Source organism: Protomyctophum parallelum (genome assembly GCF_964188405.1).
Source record: "Protomyctophum parallelum genome assembly, chromosome: 13".
Lineage (NCBI taxonomy): Eukaryota > Metazoa > Chordata > Actinopteri > Myctophiformes > Myctophidae > Protomyctophum > Protomyctophum parallelum.
Window position 1 is genome coordinate 40,723,090 of NC_139708.1, and position 20,402 is coordinate 40,743,491.

The 20,402-nt window shown below is 44.5% G+C and overlaps 1 protein-coding gene across 1 annotated transcript in view; it reads right to left on the reverse strand.

The window, feature by feature from the left end:
- LOC310869496 (jupiter microtubule associated homolog 1-like) overlaps nt 1-20,090 on the reverse strand; it is a 29,156-nt gene extending 9,066 nt beyond the window's left edge. The window contains exons 1-2 of the mRNA XM_083780262.1: nt 19,856-20,090; nt 13,383-13,525 (exon numbers count right to left, since the gene is read on the reverse strand). Coding sequence (XP_083636388.1) covers nt 13,383-13,525; nt 19,856-19,911 — 199 coding nt within the window. The 5' untranslated portion in view covers nt 19,912-20,090. The remainder of the gene's footprint in view (nt 1-13,382; nt 13,526-19,855) is intronic.
- Nucleotides 20,091-20,402: the final 312 nt, after the last annotated feature.

The window sequence follows — 20,402 nt, forward strand, 5'->3', positions numbered from 1 at the left end:
AGCCCGGTCCAGGTGTGGTTGAGTTTGTGAGAAATTGTGACTAGTCCCTTGGTGCGCTGCAGGCCACACAATGAACATAAACAAACCCACACTGCGGTACCACAACCGCCACCCAAATAGATTCTTTTAATGTGGTGTGGATGGCCCTACTGCCCCACTATGGCTTTCTGGGGTGGGTTGGTTTTATGACAAAAGGAAAGTGAATATGGGGAAGTGACAAAGCATGAGTCAGCATTGTATTCTCATTCAGACAGTGACAAAGCATGACTCAGTCAGTGTGCTTGGTGGGGAGTCACGTTATGAGAGAGAGAACTCCCTTTCCTCAGATTTCAGAATCAATTTGACCCGAGGGCACCTCCCCCCCTCCTCCTCCTCCCCCTCCCTCCCTCCTTCAGACTGAAGTCATTTTCAAACCAGGGCTTTTCACCACAAGATGCATCCTCTCGTCAATCAATCAATCAATCAATCAGCGCTCCATAACTCAGCCAGCTTTCCTCCCAGACATTGATCGGTTGTTCATTAACACACACGTGCACACACACACGTGCACCCACGCATGCATGCATACGTAGACAGCACGAGAATTGCATTTAATGAAGTCATAGCACTTTATAGTGTATAGTATAGTATAGTATGTATAGTTTATATGTATAGTTTCATTATATAGATATTCCACTGTTACGTTCTTTGTCTTACGCATGTTTCATTATAACTACTTTTTATGTATGTGATGTATTGCCATGCTTTCTGTTCTTGCTTAATGCAAATCGCTCTGGATTAAGAGCGTCTGCTAAATGCCTCAATTGTAAATTGTATGTGTGCACGCATGCGCGCACACACACACGATTTGTTTCCTAAACAAAATATCACAATAATGTATAATTATGATGTTTTGGTATCATAATTTTCCTGCTGTTCTACATACAGCAGATTTAAGACTGTACAGCCTTTGCTTTAATGAAATATCTTCTTGAGACACTCGGGGCTTTATAAAGAGAGATGCTTCTGAACATGTATTCCATTTCTAGTTTGACAACATTCAAATAACTTTAATATCCATGTATTTATGTATGTAGGACTTGCCTTTACCAGCCTCATGGCTTTATAGTTAGTGCTATACCAGATTTACACTTGGTGGTGGGCTGCGTCACGCCCAGAGAATTAGATTTTAGAGAGTTATTATAGAGTTAATTAGAGAGTTACAGAAGGTTTCTAATCTATGGATTAATTTCCACATGAGTGAAATCGGTCCCGGTGAGTTATTCACCATCAAAAGACAGTATTACGCGAGTCAGATCACGCTCTGTCATGAAGGAAAGGAAAGCCGGAGCTGAATTTGAGTCAGAAACATCAAAAACAACATGTGACAACAACAACATCACCACCACCGGGGAAATTCCTGGCTTCAAATCGTCACTCAACACCCAAATCCCATTTCCCTGCTCCTCCTCCTCCTCCCAGAATGCAAAGGAACAACAACAACAAACAGAGCTAGTAGAAAATGCTACAATGGACCATGTCCAGACACACTGCCTCACATAATGACCCTGCTGCTCTGACCACAGCTAGGACATCACAGACCACGGGTTGGGGCCTAATTAGTACGTTTAACCAAATCACTGGGCAGACAACGCTTTATCTACATAGTACAACTTTTATCCGTAAGTCAACGTCCTACTGGATCACACCACAGGCGTCACAACACAAAAGCATCAAAAGTAGCAGATCTGCAAACTCGAAAAGCAGCTCGAAAAGCTTGTAGATCTGCTACTTTTGTAGATCTGCGATCCTGAAAGGTAGCAGTTTGGGAGTGGACATATAGACCAAGTCTGAACGTGTCCTCCACACACAGAGCAGACAACGAACCTCTACAAAGCGTCGCTCTCTCCTCTGACCCGAAGCAGAAAGAAAGGCAGACGAACGAGGCACTACCGAACCAGCGTTAGGGCCCAGCCAGCGGGCAGCGGCCTCGCACTGCGTGCCAAGGAGGAGCCACATAAGGCAACAGCTGTAGTCCAGAAGGCTTTAGGGAGGAGGAGGAGGAGGAGGAGGAGGGGACAGATTGCGTGTGACATGAGGAAACAAAAGACTTGAAGAGAGTTACAGTACAGCAGTAGTAGCCATTTTGACCAGCTAATGGAGTAGTGGAGAGATCATTCTGCATTGTTTAGACTCACTGTCTAGACTCAACAAGAGGTCCTTTTATAGAGGCTGTGTGCGCATGCATAGAGCGAGTGGCAAAGTGAGTTTAACAGTGTTTAATGCAAATCACATAGTAGTGCTGCACGATTCTCTCTCAAATGTGAATTTCGATTTTCCTCCACAAGAATTGAGATCACAATTATATTTTTTTCCCCCATGAAAATATGTATTGTCTTTAGTTGCTGAACATTTATTACATTAAAAATGTGTCACCTGGAGCCAGAACTACTGTGGCTTTAAGCAGACAACATCAACGTGCTTGAATTAAACCTCTCTTAAAGTCTCTCTCTTGTAACAAAAACAAATAAGAGCAACTAAAATTAATTGGACAGACTTTACTGTGTGGATGTATGGGCTGTCAATCAGATAGGACTTTACTGTGTGGATGTATGGGCTGTCAATCAGATAGGACTTTTCTGTGTGGATGTGTGGGCTGTCAATCAGATAGGACTTTACTGTGTGGATGTATGGGCTGTCAATCAGATAGGACTTTACTGTGTGGATGTATGGGCTGTCAATCAGATTATTTTAACGCTCACCGTGCAACAGTGTCATACGATAATACCGACATCTTGTACTAGATCCATCTTCAACATGTTTCCATACTTTCGGGGGAAAATGCCCTTAAATTTCAGCACAGCAAGCAATATATTAAAATCAAAAGGAAAATATGTTTCACAATTTTTTTTAAAGCATGCTACCATGTACTTTTGAATGCTGCCACACACTCAACCCATTCTGACCGGGCACCCATTTTGGTGTCAGCATCATGTTGTGCTTTAGCTATTTAAAAATTAGCAGATCTACAAGTTATTAAATTAGCAGATCTACAAGCTCATATCGCGCCACCGAGTGGCGCGATACGAGCTTGTAGGTCTGCTATTTTTGAAAAAAATCGAAGAACGACTGACATTTTTTTAATCTGATCTCAGGTCAGAATGGGTTAATCAGACCAATGTGTGTCCAGTGGAAACCTCGTATGAATCTGATCTCAGGTCAGAATGGGTTAACTCTCTCAGCAGCTACTAGTACCAGAAGCATGCATGTATATACTTTGAAGGGCTTGAGTTGAGTTGTTGCCTGGTAGCCATTTTGGCTGGCTGATGGAGTGAGATGATTCAGCATTGTTGAGAGAGTCACTATGACTGGACAAGGGCCCTTTCATTCCCGGGCGGGTTCCGCATTACTTAGCCTAATCAATTCTCCACTGGCACGCCGAGATAGGAATGAAGCACATTGATCGTCAGGACTAATATGTTTTATGCCATCGATCGCAACAACACATAGCTTTCTACTTAACTCATACAGTCTAGTGCCTGTGGGGGTGTATTTATGATATATATATATATGTATGTCATTGATGTCGGGACTCGGGTGGAAAGTGCATTTGTCTAAAGAACCTGTGTTCCATGGATCCAATGTGATTTATAATTTAGTCACAAGCTCTTGTTAAGACACACGTCCTAGACTCTTCTCCCTTCTCTAAAACACATTGAACAACGCTCCACACATCCTAGACTCTTCTCCCTTCCCTAAAACACATTGAAACACGCTCCACACGTCCCAGACTCTTCTCCCTTTCCTAAAACACCCTGGACAACGCTCCACACGTCCTAGACTCTTCTCCCTTCCCTAAAACACATTGAACAACGCTCCACACGTCCTAGAAACTTCTCCCTTCCCTAAAACACCCTGGACAACACGCCACACGTCCTAGACTCTTCTACCTTCTCTAAGACACCCTGGACAACGCTCCACACGTCCTAGACTCTTCTCCCTTCCCTAAAACACCCTGGACAACGCTCCACACGTCCCAGACTCTTCTCCCTTCCCTAAAACACCCTGGACCACGCTCCACACGTCCTAGACTATATTCTCCCTTCCCTAAAACACCCTGGACAACGCTCAAAACGTCCTAGGCTCTTCTCCCTTCCCTAAAATACCCTGGACAATGCTCCACACACCGTTTACCCCGTAGTCCAAAATGTTAGACAGTGTGTTATTTTTTAGACAGAGGTTTACATGGTTTACGAGTTGCATCTATTATTTTTCTCGTTCACAGACTAGCGCTCATGCCTGCTCTACTTGTTCCCGATTTAACAAGTACGCTCACAGACACACAACAGACAGCTGTAGTGCTGCTGCCGCCTCAAGGCCCTTTGAGGTTTTCATCTCTGATTACAGAGTATTCTTTGCGTGTTTGAGGGCAGAGAGCACTCGAACAAACCCACAGCGTCGTCAACCGGTCCGCTTCTCGACACATGAGGAGGAGGAAGAAGAGGAGGAGGAGGAAGAGGAGGAGGAGAGCGGGGCAGAGGAAGGAACAACGCTTCTCGACCAACGAGGAAGAGGAGGAGGAGGAGAACAGGGCAGAGGAAGGAACAACGCGAGGCCTGTGTTTCCTGTTCTTATGGTTTCATACGAACGCTAATGTCAGCACATTCTGCAGCGCGGCTCCGTCGGAAACACTGCAGTGAGAAATGGGTCTCCCCCGGGTTGGTCTACACCAGACGGTTCTTCCTTGGGTTCGTCTGGTTGGTCTACACCAGACGTGTCATGTCTCCCCGGGACCCAAACGCACAACAAAGCTCACAACGCCGGCGTGAACGAGCTTGTAGATCGGCTATTTTCACTACTTCTTCTTAGATTTGTCGTTCATTTCTTCAAGACATGAACTGGTTGTTATTAATTCATGAATAGTTTTTTTTTTTTTTTTTATGTTTTTGGAAATGTTTTGAAATCATAATTATTGAGTAGAAAACCAAGACTAAGACGACCCATAACAATGTGTCCGCGACCCAGTGTTGGGAACCAGTGGTCTACAAGTTACACAATGTGGCGAGGAGAGCTGTGTGTGGCATTGTGTCAGCAACCACATGCTACAGTGAAAATAGGGCCCTTATAGTCCATACTGTGAACAGCACAGTGAAAATAGGGCCCTTATAGTCCATACTGTGAACAGCACAGTGAAAATAGGGCCCTTATAGTCCATACTGTGAACAGCACAGTGAAAATAGGGCCCTTATAGTCCATACTGTGAACACAGTGACAGCACAGCTCTGTCAGGTGAAAATAGGGCCCTTATAGTCCATACTGTGAACACAGTGACCGCACAGCTCTGTCAGGTGAAAATAGGGCCCTTATAGTCCATACTGTGAACAGGCACAGTGAAAATAGGGCCCTTATAGTGCATACTGTGAACAGCACAGCTCTGTCAGGTGAAGATAGGGCCCTTATAGTCCATACTGTGAACACAGCACAGCGAAAATAGGGCCCTTATAGTCCATGCTGTGAACAGCACAGTGAAAATAGGGCCCTTATAATCCATACTGTGAACAGCACAGCTCTGTCAGGTGAAGATAGGGCCCTTATAGTCCATACTGTGAACACAGCACAGCGAAAATAGGGCCCTTATAGTCCATGCTGTGAACAGCACAGTGAAAATAGGGCCCTTATAATCCATACTGTGAACAGCACAGTGAAAATAGGGCCCTTATAATCCATGCTGTGAACAGCACAGTGAAAATAGGGCCCTTATAATCCATACTGTGAACAGCACAGTGAAAATAGGGCCCTTATAATCCATACTGTGAACACAGCACAGCTCTGTCAAGAAAAGCCTAAACTTGCAGACATGGTTGGAGAGATGGTTCATTTTGGAAACAGCTTAATCCCTTAAGACATGGAATGGAATGCATCTGTGTCACATTAGCTTTCAAACATTATTTGCAACTGTAGCTGACTAGCTGTTAAAAAAATTGCAGATCTACAAGCTCGTAAGCGCAGCACTCGGTGCCTCACTACGAGCTTGTAGATCTGCTATTTTTGAAAAATCGTCAAAACATGGCGCAGATCTTTTGAATATATATATATATATATATCATTTTTAACTCAAATATTAGTTCCGCTTGGGGGTTGGCAGCAGAATGCATAGCTCTGGGGGTCCTTGACATGAAAACGTTTGACATCCACTGACACAAACTGTGTTTAGGATTTAGAAGACATTTTGTAGAATCAACCTCGGCTCTAAACGGCGTAATCCCTTGAACAAACTGCAGCTACGTGAACAACAGGCCCCACACACACACACACAGTCTCTCTCACACACACACACACACACACACACACACACACACACACACACACACACACACACACACACACACACAGAGAGAGGACTCCATGTATAGGCAACATAAAGCACACCTGCTCGGCTCCAATGTGGGTTTAAGTAAAGGTCAAAGTGCTCAAACAATGCTGATATAAAAACAGTGTGGCTCATTGAAGCAGGACAACATCCTACAGGCAGGTGTATCCGTGGATGTGGTGTAATAAATGTACAGGATGGCTGGCCTAGTCTTGACCCACAGACCAGTCACCAGTCATCTGGGGGTCCCAGACCCCAGATGACACCCTCTTGGCTGGCCCTCTCTTGACCCAGACCAGAGCCATTGGAATAAGACAGAGTTCTGACAGCTCCGTTCACTTCGTGGGGCTTCAGTCCAATGGCGGCGGGCGGCTCTCCTACATGGAGACTTCTATTGGCTAAAGTGCTATAGGCGAAGAGTGACCAAGTCCTGGACTGGAAGTTGGCAGAATGCATTGGACTGGACTCAGGCAACAACCCAGCTTTAACCCTCTGAAGTGTTCAAGTCAAATCCCATGTTGTTATTGCTTTTCTCTATGGGAAATATGCGTTTTTGAATGATTTATTGAAAATTCTCTGTTGTGACTCTGTGACAATAAAAGACCTTCAGAGAAAGCTTGACAAGTTTTCTTCCAGGAAAAAAATGAATTGAGTTGATACAATGTATAGTTTTTGTGTTGGAAGCCATTTAAAAAAAATGCGCTTTTTTCAAAAGTGCTTTTTAGCACATGGAAAAAAGATACAATCATTTTAATGTTTATTTTGGTAACAACTTTTTTTCTACAGGGAGCCCATACCTATGACATATCTCATTTTAAAGGGTGATTTGTCTAGTTCAATAATAAAAAAATAAAAAGTTTCCCACATGTACCACTGTAGATATTTTGCCATCTATAAATAGCATGGTCAGTCATTACCAAACTGACCAACCCAAATAAAACCGCCTACTGCCCCCTACTGGAACAAGATAGAAACTCACTGTTATTCTTTCATGAAACTTGACATTTTAACGAAGATTTCGATATATAATATGTTTACATAGTCTTACCAGTACCCTAGTCTATTCATTCATGTATCTCAAAAACCTGTTATGAAGAAACACAGTTTTGATAAAAAACACATCCAATGACATAGTTTTCCGGACTTGGTGCCTATGATATGTATAGAAATGTAGACTTGAATGTTTACTGTATTATATAAAAAAAAAATTGGGTTCTTACCATCTACCGTTACAGAGTAAATCACAGTTGAAACTCGCTTAGTCAGAACATAAACCTCAGAATAGTGTAAAAAAATGACATGTATCTCGGATTGAAATAGTGCATTTTTATTTATTCTGACTACCAACATAATAAAATTATAATACATATATTACAGAAAATAAATAGGCCTACAGCCTAAAACAATTTAAAAAGAGGCTCAAACAGGAATTATTGCATAGATATAACCTGGAATGAGCGGGGAGCTGAGCCTTGTTTATGCCATGTATAGTGTTGGACTAAGGTATAACATTGTAGCGTTGTCTGTTTGTCTTTTTTCCACTCCTTGTTTTGTTTTTTCTCGTTGTCTGTTGTTTTTTGTTTGTTTAATTTTCTATTCTTCTATAAATGTCATTTGTTTGTTTTGTTTATATGTTGATTGTTATGCATATCTTCAACAGTATTTTGGAATACGTTGAGATAAGGATAGGCACTAATAAGCTTTAAGCTTCTGCCTATGCCTTTTCGATCACAAAAGAAAAAGTAAACTGTTTTTGTGTAATGTCTCCCTCTCAAAAGATCGAAATAAACTATTCATTCTACATACAAAACAGTTACGCCTCCCCCAGTGTCCCCAAACCACTGCAGTCCAGTTCTTGACGGTGTGTACTGTGTAGGCTAAATAGAAAACACAACTGCCCCCTGAAATGAATTAATGTATCTGGTTCAGTGTCGGAGAAGTCTTTTTCTTCTTCATCGTCATCATCAGCATCATCATCATCATCATGGTCCTCGGTCGTCCTCGTCCTCGCGGCTCGCCTGATGTATATACAAATAAAGACACATTTAGCTGTAGTCAGTGCTCGCTACTATATATGTCCATTACATGGTGTTTTTTACCCGGCGATCAAATACATTTATTGTGCTGCCGTGGGCCGATGCTACAAATAGCTAATAGTAATGCTAACTAATTAGCAGCTACATGGTCGGTTTGGGCTAATACCGACCCTTATATATTCTCCGATGACTGCTAGCGATCAAATGATTTTATTGTGCCGAGTCGTCGCTACAAATGGATGATTGTATAATTAGTATCACGTATGTATGTAACCATTTGTGCAGTGTTTGTTTTTTTAACTTTGCAGAGCTTCTGGAGCGCAGGCCGCAGCCTGTAACGCTAGCTACGCTCCAGAGGCTCGGCAAAGAAAAAAAAACACATTAGCTCAGCGGCCTGCCTTACCCCAGCGGCGCGGCAAACAGCGATTAGAAACTATAATACACACTGAATAGATATAGCATATAATGTTTCAGACAATAAGATTCTTACCATAGAAAAATCTGGTCACCCGTCCAGATCGTAGTACGGTGTCATCGCTCGAGCCAGGCCGGGAAGAGCGAACTCAGAAAGCCCGCAAGCAGCTGGCTTGCTCCCCATGCAGGCCAGGCATGCAGATCCCCAGGGGGCGGGCACGTTTTATAGCCAAGATGTGCGCGCGTGTTACGTGACACGGGATTTCTGGGTATTGCAGTTGGAATTTCAACAAAGGGACTTCACACAGCGATGCGGAGGTTATTAATATATCGATATTAATCAAGAAACAGAATCACGGGTTTTCCAGTGATTGCCCATTTACGGAACGCTATTACTTCACGGGTTTTCCCGTGATTGCTCTTCTAAGGGTTAATGATCTTAACTCCCTTTATTTTAGATTTTTTTTTAGTAATAGTTCAGTTCAGTTTTATTTTCGGAAATGGTGGACATACAGGTCATAGAACTTCATACATAGCACACATAATTTCCTTTCTGACCCCTCAATGGCACAACTCTCTCAGCTATAAGGCTCTGACCAGGGGTGTCATTTGGGACCCAGACTGGCCCACTCTTGACCCAGACCAGGGGTGTCATTTGGGGATGACGATTACCCCTTAGCGTCCGCAGCCACCCACTTCATTTTCCTTTTGTGCAGATTAACCTGATTCTAACCCATTTAGACATCGAAACATCGGAAATAAATAAAAAGAAATGTCTTCGAAATCCTGACAGTTTTTTTTTTTGGTGGAGGTAGAATGAAGGAATACATCCTCCACACCCTCTGAAGCCACACTATACGACACGACACGCTATACACTTCTTTGTGCTAAAAAGGGTTTATTTTCGCTGCAAAAAGTGGATAATGTGCAAACATGTGATGTGTGGAGCCTTGTGAGTTGGTTCCCACCGGCTACCAGTTGGACCGTAAGGCAACACTAGCTGTAATGCTGCAATGTCCCCCTCCCTCCCAGGCAGCGCTCCGGGAATCAGACAGCTTCCCTCCGCGACATTGATCGTTGTTCATTAATACGCACACACGCACGCACACACACAAACTCACGCGCATACACAAAAGCACGCACGCACACACGAATACCCACACATGCACATGATTTACCGGCTTAAACCGCTGGTTTTCAACCCTTTTCATATCAAGGTCCATCCATTTTCCATTCCACATTTGAGCCACGGACGGACCACCATTATTTTAGATGAGCTTTAGCCTCTCAGATCGTTGAATAGGATTTTGTCCACAATTCCATGCTGTGTTTATGTTGGTACCATGAGGAGAGATAACGTTGATCAAAATATCAATTCTGCTATTCTCTAATTGTGTCGGTGGCGCCCGAGACTAAACATCTTGACCGAATAGCCAATGTATCTACACAGCACATACACCAGCTAGATTAAGTCGGTTAGAGATTTCGTTTTTGATATATTTTCGCTTAATTGGTCAGCTCTAGTTATTACTATTGTTGTTGTTGCTGTTGTCTGTCTCCCTCTGCCTGCCTGTCTCTCCCTCCATCTGTCTGTCTGTCTGTCTGTCTGTCTCTCTCTCTCTCCATCCGTCTGCCTGCCTGCCTGTCTGTCTGTCCCCTCCAGCTCAGTCAGACCAGACAGCGGCCCACACTCTAGTCTAGAGGCTAGCTCTGCTCGCCTGGAGGTTTCACCGCGTCAGAGGGGAGTTTTTCCCTCCCCGCCGACTGTCACCAAAAAATGCTTGCTCATACATGGGGAGAGAAACACTGGCGCTCTGCTCTCTATAAAGTAAACTAAAAGGAAAGAGAGTTGTCTTAAGACAACTTGTGATTTAGCACTGTAATGAAACTAGTCTAGGTTTGTGGCATGTATGCATGCCTCCACACACACACGGCTTTGACCTTGATGACTGAGTGTCATTGTGAGGGTTCTGAAATCCCCTGGCGCTGTGCGCGTTCCTTCTGCTTTCTCCGTCTGTGTGTCCCACACACACACACACACACACACACACACACACACACACACACACACACACACACACACACACACACACACACACACACACACACACACACACACACACACACACACACACACACACACACACACACACACACACACACACACACACACACACACACACACACACACACACACACACACACACACACACACAGCTGCCCTGGATGCGACATGGCACCACTTTGCTTTTTCCACACATAAGCAGAAAGCACTCTGTGGCTAATGTGCACCGACCGCCATCAACCGCCCCCACGTTTCAGCTAGCTGGCCTATTTCTTTCCGCGGAGGGACACCGTTCCACACAACACCAACACCAAGGAGGGGTCAGATTACCCATAATCCCAGTACTTCTCCTCCTCCTCCTGGGACCACCTGGGTGTGTTGTTTGGTTTAGGAGGCTTTTTCTGCCCACCAAAGAATTCAAAAGGCGCTGTAAGTGATATTTTTCTGGTTAAAACAGAGTGTTTTCTGTAAAAAAAGAAAAAAAAAAAAAAAAAAAAGTTTAAATTCTATATTCTGATCTGTTGGACATTGCTGAGTTTTTGCTTCATCGACCTCAATGATTTGATATTGAATATCGTAGTTATAAGGGTAACTTGTGTGGCATAATGCGCTGATTACTGCAGCAACGCAGGCTTGCCATGAATGGCGGTCGGTAACGCACACCCTCTCGTGAAACATTGCTTAATCGGTTACTTTTTTAAACATTGTGAAACGTGTTTGATTTGTGTCTTCTATAACAACATGGCCGACATAGCAAGGCCATGGGTCACTGCGTCTACAGAAACACAGTCATGTGCTGCTGGTGGAGGAGGAGGAGGAGGTGGTGTCTCTACAGAGACACAGTTATGTGGTGGAGGGGTTTTCTTTGCTGCTCGCTGCCCAAAGTGTGGCCACAGAAAACATGCAGAACCTGCCCCAGCGTAAACATTACAACACAACGCTGCACACAGCCCAGTGGAAGACAGTACTGGAGACACAGACTGTTACGGTTATAAAATGGTGCATTTATATAGCGCCTTTATCCAAGGCGCTTTACATAAGATTGTGCATTACATTTACCCCTTTCACACGCACATTCATACACCGATGGCGGCGGAAACAATTAGGGGTTCAGTGTCTTGCTCAAGGACACTTCGACACCAACTCTGGGGCAGCCCGGTTTCAAACTGGCAACCTTGCGGTTTACCATCCAGCCACTCTCTACCCCTGAGACACCACCGCCCCAGTTATCTATGGATGGAGGACAGTGGAGACACAGACTGTTACAGCAGTTATCTATGGGGGACAGTGGAGACACAGGCTGTTACAGCAGTTATATATGGGGGACAGTGGAGACACAGACTGTTACAGTTATCTATGGAGGACAGTGGAGACACAGACTGTTACAGCAGTTATCTATGGGGGACAGTGGAGACACAGGCTGTTACAGCAGTTATCTATGGAGGACAGTGGAGACACATGCTGTTACAGTTATCTATGGAGGACAGTGGAGACACAGGCTGTTACAGTTATCTATGGAGGACAGTGGAGACACAGACTGTTACAGCAGTTATCTATGGAGGACAGTGGAGACACAGACTGTTACAGTTATCTATGGAGGACAGTGGAGACACAGACTGTTACAGTTATCTATGGAGGACAGTGGAGACACAGGCTGTTACAGTTATCTATGGAGGACAGTGGAGACACAGACTGTTACAGCAGTTATCTATGGGGGACAGTGGAGACACAGACTGTTACAGTTATCCATGGAGGACAGTGGAGACACAGACTGTTACAGCAGTTACCTATGGGGGACAGTTCTGGAGGCACAGACAGACTCTATGCGGAGAGGGTTGGTTACCTGTGAGCGATTCTACAAAGACTCATGTCGCCATATCAGTGGTTCTCAAACCCTTTAACCCCACCATCTCAAAATATTTTCTTCTAGGGACCTCCCAGAAGCAAAGATTTGAGTTAAATTGTTAGCTATAAACAATTAATAGATAAAGATTGCTGCACCGCAGCACAAAGTGACATGCGGTGAGCTTGTAGATCTGCTACTTTTCAACAGCCAACGTCTAAGGGTTAGGGTTAGGGTTAAAACGTCCAGCCAACGTCTAACAAATGACACAGATGCTGTCCCGGCTTTAACGGGGCATAAGCCCATTAACACCATGATGATGAGCTCCATTGTTAACTTCAAATCCTCCACAAACAGCTGGCCGAATGGCAGCTGAGACACAACCATCAATTAGTCCAGTTGTAAAACAGCTCGCTTCCTTTCATTTCACCGTCTGAAACCGTTTTGTTCTCAGGCCATTAAAGCAAAGAAAACACATATTTCAAGTCCCATTGTGTGCTTTGTTAAACAGAGTGGAAGGAAGGAGAACCCCAAAAGTGAATATTTTAGTTGGTTTCTGCCGGCAGCGACAGAGATATGCGTGTTTTGCCAATAAAAACACCAATCAATCAAACCAATAGATCGGTGTGTGTGCATCAGTGTGTGTGTGTGTGTGTGTGTGTGTGCGGTACGTACTGGGTGGGTTGTTTCTCCGGTGGGCGTGGGGGTCGTCGGGCCCGGCGAAGATGTTGGACACCATCTTGTTCTTGCGCTGCGGGGTGGAGTCTTCGTCTGTGCCGAACGAGATGTTGGAGGCTCCGCCCGGCGGCCGCAGAATCCTGGACGGGGGAGGAAACGATCCGTTAGAACATTTAGGTGGAATAAAACGTCAATCAGATCATGACGATATACTGTATAGTATAAAATCACCTTTGTGACAGGCCTGCTATAACATTCTCCCCCCCCCCCCACACACACACACACACACACACACACACACACACACACACACACACACAGGAACAGTTTTGACATATAATAATTATGAGGCCATAACTGTGAGAGTGGACAAATGGAACCATGAATTTGGTTCCATTTGTACACTCTCAGGCCCCGTTTCCTAGAACTGGTTTCGTTTCGGAACCTTATTGGTGCTTCCGAGGAACCGGCCCGGTTCCAGTCCTGCACCACCAGTTGCACCACCTCACACTAAGTTCAAACTTCAAAGTTGCACCACCTCACACTAAGTTCAAAGTTGCACCACCTCACACTAAGTTCAAAGTTGCACCGCGTCACACTAAGTTCAAAGTTGCACCGCGTCACACTAAGTTCAAAGTTGCACCGCGTCACACTAAGTTCAAAGTTGCACCGCGTCACACAAAGTTCAAAGTTGCACCACCTCACACCAAGTTCAAAGTTCAAACTTAACCTAGTTAAACGGCTAGTTTAATTAGCTTTTAAGTCAAGACTTATGCATTACGATAAGCCATGTAAGGCTATTACTAGGTTATAGTAAGGCTATTACTACTAGGTTTGAACTTAGTGTGAGCTGGAGCTGGTGCAACCCCCTATACTGAAGTCACTCTGAATCAACTCATCATCAGTGGAAACTCTCTCAGAGTCTGAACTCTGAACTAGTTCAATAATATTAGGGTTCAACGGTGGAAAAAGGACCCTCGGTCCGAGTGACAGACCTGTAAGGGTCCATTTGGAACCCTCTGGCCTAAAGGAATCGTTAAAGGGAGTCTGAGCGTTCAGACAAGAGGGAATCGTTAAGAAACCAGATTCATTCAAACGTTCTCAACAAGGCGACCAGTGACACCATGGGTCCTTAAGGGGGTCCTTAAGGGGGTCCCAGGGGGTCCTTAAGGGGGTTCCAGGGGGTTCCCCACTTAACCCATTCTGACCTGAGATCAGATTTTAAAAATGTCTTCTACATCCTGACAGTTTTCTGAAAAGGCCTATGTTTCTATGTCAGTGGTTCTTCGATTTTTCAAAAATAGCAGACCAACAAGCTCGAGCTTGTAGGTCTGCTATTTCTCCAAAAGGGGTTCCTGCCCAAAATGGGTTAAATGATTGTTTTTTTGGCAAGTTTATCTGTACAGCACATTTCAACAACAAAGCAATTCAACCTAACCTGCTTTATATAAAACATGAAGCAAAGGAAACACAATGATAAAAAGGACATTTCAATTCCATTCAGTTCCGGAAGAACAAAACAAAACAGATGGACCCTTACGGGTCTGTAACTCAGACGCGCTCTGATAATTGTAACGTGGGAGTTCCCAGAGATGAACAGAATCACATCAAAATAATGGGCCAGGGTTCAGTCAGTGTGGCCTAAAAAACACAATCTTAAACTGCTGGGATCCTTGAAATGACAAAGGTTGAGAATCAATGGTCAGGATTAGCCTGTCAGTCAGTCAAACTGTGGTGGTGGTGGTGGTGGGGGTGATGATCAGCTGCACAAAACCCAATAATCAATAAACAAATCCAATACATTAGGCATACATGCTGCTACCCTGTTAATGCTCCACCCCCATACCCATCCAAGCCCCCCATACACCCCCCCCCCCCACACACACACACACACACAAAGACCTCTGTTTGCTAAGCCCCGGCTAACTGTCAGCCTGTCATATACCAATCTGGACCTGCAGCTGCCTCCATTCCAATGACTCACCTACACACACACACACACACACACACACACCACACACACACACACACACACACACACACACACACACACGTTTATCAGGCCAGACGCGCCCTTTCTTACCAGTCCAGTAACCACTTGGTTGGCACTCATCCATTCATCGCAGGAAAAAAATGCCGGGGCTTAGTCGCAGATAATTCCTCATAATGCAATGTTATGTGTTATGTCTACAGTGAATATATGGACTTATCTGACCCCCTGTATTGCACCTGTACATATAATATGTATACTATAATGTATATATACTTTGTTTTCTCCAATCTATTCTATTAGACCTCTTTGTAGTTTATACCCATTTTCTCCTTACTCTTAAGGCCAATTCATCATACCTTATCACTTTTAGGTGATATTAAAAGGTGCCCACCGGAAACTACAACATGATGTCGCTGAGTTGTGGTGGTAAGAGACTCACCGCTTCACCCAAACACATCCCTCTGTTTTTACTAAAACTACAACATGACGTCACTGAGCCGCGGTGGTAAGAGACTCACCGCTTCACCCAAACACATCTCTGTTTTTACTAAAACTACAACATGACGTCACTGAGCCGCGGTGGTAAGAGACTCACCGCTTCACCCAAACACATCCCTCTGTTTTTACTGAAACTACAACATGACGTCACTGAGCTGCGGTGGTAAGAGACTCACCGCTTCACCCAAACACATCCCTCTGTTTTTACTAAAACTACAACATGACGTCACTGAGCCGCGGTGGTAAGAGACTCACCGCTTCACCCAAACACATCCCTCTGTTTTTACTGAAACTACAACATGACGTCACTGAGCTGCGGTGGTAAGAGACTCACCGCTTCACCCAAACACATCCCTCTGTTTTTACTAAAACTACAACATGACGTCACTGAGCCGCGGTGGTAAGAGAGTGACTCACCACTTCACCGAAACACATCCCTCTGTTTTTACTAAAACTACAACATGACGTCACTGAGCCGCAGTGGTAAATAAGCGACTCACCTCTCACCCCAAACACATCTCTCTAGTTTTTTTACCTAAACACCGTTTCGGTGGTCACCTTATCACCCAAAACTGGAGTACTATGAATAGGCCTTTATTCATTCCTATATATTCTTTCTTCCCCTTTCCTTAACACTACAAATGCTGGTGCTTTAGCATTTAACAACAACAGCATCAATATCATTTCACCATCTTCTCTAGAGCTGTATAATACTAACCGTGATGTGACAGAACTGATTGTGACTGTGGTGGCGTGCATGAAGCCAAGCCACCCGCCATCACCATCGGGGTCAGCATAGCATCGCTATACTGTACTGTACTCCACACACACAGCCGATATAGGTCACCTAATAATTAGAGTGTTCCAGAAGACAGCGTGGAAGGGCCTCAACCACCACCACCACATCATCTCACCCCCCCCCCCACCCCCCCGGCTGCTTCCACAGACATTCCTCCATATAGAGGACATGATCATGGGCAGGGAAAGCCTCTCTCTCTCTCTCTCTGCTGGCGTTAAGGGACGGGCGGAGGACACACAAACTGATGCGTTTGCAGAGCTAGCTCTCTCTCTCTCTCTCTCTAAGTTAGGGAATAAGACCTGGTACTTAAGACACGCAAAATACAGCCCAGTGTGTCCATTAGATTGCTCTCTCTAGAGACTGTGACGCTTTGTGAGCTTGTAGATCGGATCATCAGTGCTTTGTGAGCTTGTAGATCGGATCATCAGCGGATCTCGGGAGCACAACAACTCAGATGTCAATATCTTTGACCCAACCCGAAAACCAAAGTTTCTAAAGTGTACAATCCTAACCTCAACCTCTGGCTAATTGCAAAGCGTGACTCTAAAAAAACAAAAACTAATCTGTATCGACCACAAAACAACCATTTCTCTTGTGTACTTGTGGGGAGGGACATTTGGTCCTCTCGACATGTTAACACAAGAACCCACGCACAAACACAGTCACTCGCATACACACACACACACACACACACACACACACACAGAGTCACATACACACAGAGTCACATACACACACGCAGCCACCAGCTGACACACACACACAGCAGCTGTGCCAAGGCCAGGCGAGGCAGATGGAATCCTAAAAACAATGTCGCCCCTATACAACCATATAGCTATACAACTATACAGCGATACAACTGTATAACGAAGAGAAGCAACAATCCACAAAAGGAGGTGGAATGGATGTTTGTTTCTGCTGGGGTCTGTTCGTTTAGTTGAGTGTGTGTGTGTGTGTGTGTGTGTGTGTGTGTGTGTGTGTGTGTGTGTGTGTGTGTGTGTGTGTGTGTGTGTGTGTGTGCAGTGTAATCTGTGTATACACCCATCCTCCTCCGTCTTACTGGGGTTAACGCTTAATGCCTGAACCAGACTTCACCTCGCTCGAGGCCGAGAGAGAGAGAGAGAGAGAGAGAGAGAGAGAGAAGGAGGAGGAGGAGGATGAGATCATGGTTTCCACGCTCAGATTGTTGCGACGAGAGGGAGAGAGGGATTGTAGCTAGCTGGGCAGACCCCACCCTAGAATGAAACTGCAAATATTTTCTATGAAGGGAAGGGAAGGCGGGGGGGGGGGGGTAAAAAAGCAGGAGAAATTTATGTTTGTTTGGGAAAAGTGGAAAAGGCAGATAGGGACACACACACACACACACACACACACCATGCAGCCCGGCTCTCTCCACAGTCCACACAGACACAAAGATGGCTTCTGATGGCCTAGTAAGATTATTTTTCCCTAGGCAAATTTCTTTCTGCTGAAGTTGGGGATTGCTGCTGCCGGCTGTGTGCCGATCGCAGTGGGTCGGTCAGCATTAAAAGGAAAAGTGCCCAACGGACGGGAAAAGCAAAGATCGTATACCAGTGATTTGCACACAGGGCGGCTTTTAGCCAGCTCACTCAAAGCCCCCACACCACCCTTTATATTAACCACGCCAATAGGGAACGCTCGAGCATCTCACATGCTTCCTTCGCTCAGCAATATAGCTGTCAAATTAGATCCGTTTCAGATGTTCATGACAAACTGTCTGGTTGTTTACAGACAGATCTTTCCTTATCCAAGTATCTTCTTTTCACTTCAGTGTTTGAGACTTTGAGTGAAAGCACACAGCGAGTCAGCAACACATCATCACCATCATCATCACCACTTCCAGGAAATGGAAGCCAAGGTCTGACTGAGTTCCTGAGGAATGACTCCCTAAAAATGGGCCCCTACAAAAGGTACTCTCCCTCCCTCCCTCCCTCCTTCCCTCAGTCCATTCACAACAACTTCAAAAAGCAACTTCAAGCGCTTTGGGTTTCTTGAAAGGCGCTATAAAATGCAAGTTATTATTATTATTATTAAAAAGGAGGCATTTTTAATGGGTCAAATGATCATCATACTTCAGTTCACAAACACGTTTATAAGCACCATCTGACAATGACAATGTTGAGCAAACACTTGGATCTTTCCAGAAGAAACTATTTAGACGAGCTTCTCTGATCCAACAACACACTGACTACAGTGAAGGCCAACTCAAGAGAGATAATGAGATCCGCAGACTGATAGAGTCTGGGTCTGTCTGGGATATATTGTTCCTGTAATGAATCAAGCAGAGAGACAGAGAGCCCTGTCGTGGCTATAGGGCTGGACATCATCTGAAAGCTTATAAATCTTTTCCTATTATTATGCTTCTTTAATGCAGTAGAAAATGCAGCGACAAGATCATAAGAAGCATACATAGATCTAACTAGAGGAAAAACACTCCAACCTCGTCTGCTTCTTCAGAGCAACACTCTTTGAATCTGTCTGCATATAGCTGGACAGATAGTTGGAACAGAATAAAAGTTCCTTCCTCTCTCTCTCTCTCTCTCTCTCTCTCTGCTGTTCCTCCTCCCTGGATCAGCTTTCATTGCTGGCACATTTGATTTGATCAGGCTTTCTAAAATTAAATCACCATGATAAACAAAAAGAAAGAGATAGAGAGAGAGAGAGAGAGAAAGGGTGATTCCACCTCGTGGCATCAGGCATGTATATTCTCTGAGTTTCCTTTTTCCTGATTGCAGAGTCAGTGTCTCTATTTAGCGACAAATAAAGGCCAGGCGGAGAGCCTGAACCCTAAACTAAAAAAAAACTAGCCTAGCTTCAGGCTCTGCTGGTCCAACAGACAGTTCAGTTTGAGTCAGTCCCAGACTCCACTCCACTCCCACCAACAATAAGATTAATTATAGCAGTTTAAACCATAATCCACATTATAATCCCACCCCCCTAGTCTGTTTCTGTGTCCATTAGCAGAAAAAAACAAACCAATGCAACTATAAAGATTTTTTTTTCTTTTTAGAAAGATCCAGAACCCCTCTATACTGGTTCTGAAATAATGTGCATCCACACCGACCCGACCCGTCTTTTGTTTGTTCTGGAAGGAAATGTTCTTTTTTTGTTTAAATAAGGTTTTTCTTTTCTTTTCTTTTCTTTTTTTTTTTTTTTTACCTTGAGCTGCTTTTAACGCCTGGCTCCATTCCTTGGAAGGTGGTGGTCGTCGTCATTGTCTTTGTTTTAATAAAAATCACAGTCTTTGTAGTGTGTGTGTGTGTGGTGGGAGGTTAATGAAAAAAGGAAGAAGAGGAGTTGTTGAAATGAAAAAGAAAAGCAGAGGGTCTCCTCCCTGTGTGTCTGTTAAACGGTTCTTCTGCGTTCTGTTCTGTCTCTCTCTCTCACACATACACACACACAGTCACACGCACACACCGAGACTCCACCCGACGCACTGCTGCACATGGGCCCGCCCCTCGGCCGCTCTGATTGGACCCAAGACGCACGGACAGGGACTCTCCGGTTGGCTGCGCGGTCCTGCCAGTCAGTCAGTTGTCTGTCCAATGACATCCAATCAATGATCAGAGTGGAGAAGTCAGTCAACAGCTTATTTAATTTAGTTGAGACATCTTTTGATGTCATACTACTAGGTTATATTTTACTATTACTATTATCACTATGGATATAGCCTCGGAAACCCAGACGTTTTTATTTACTATGGATA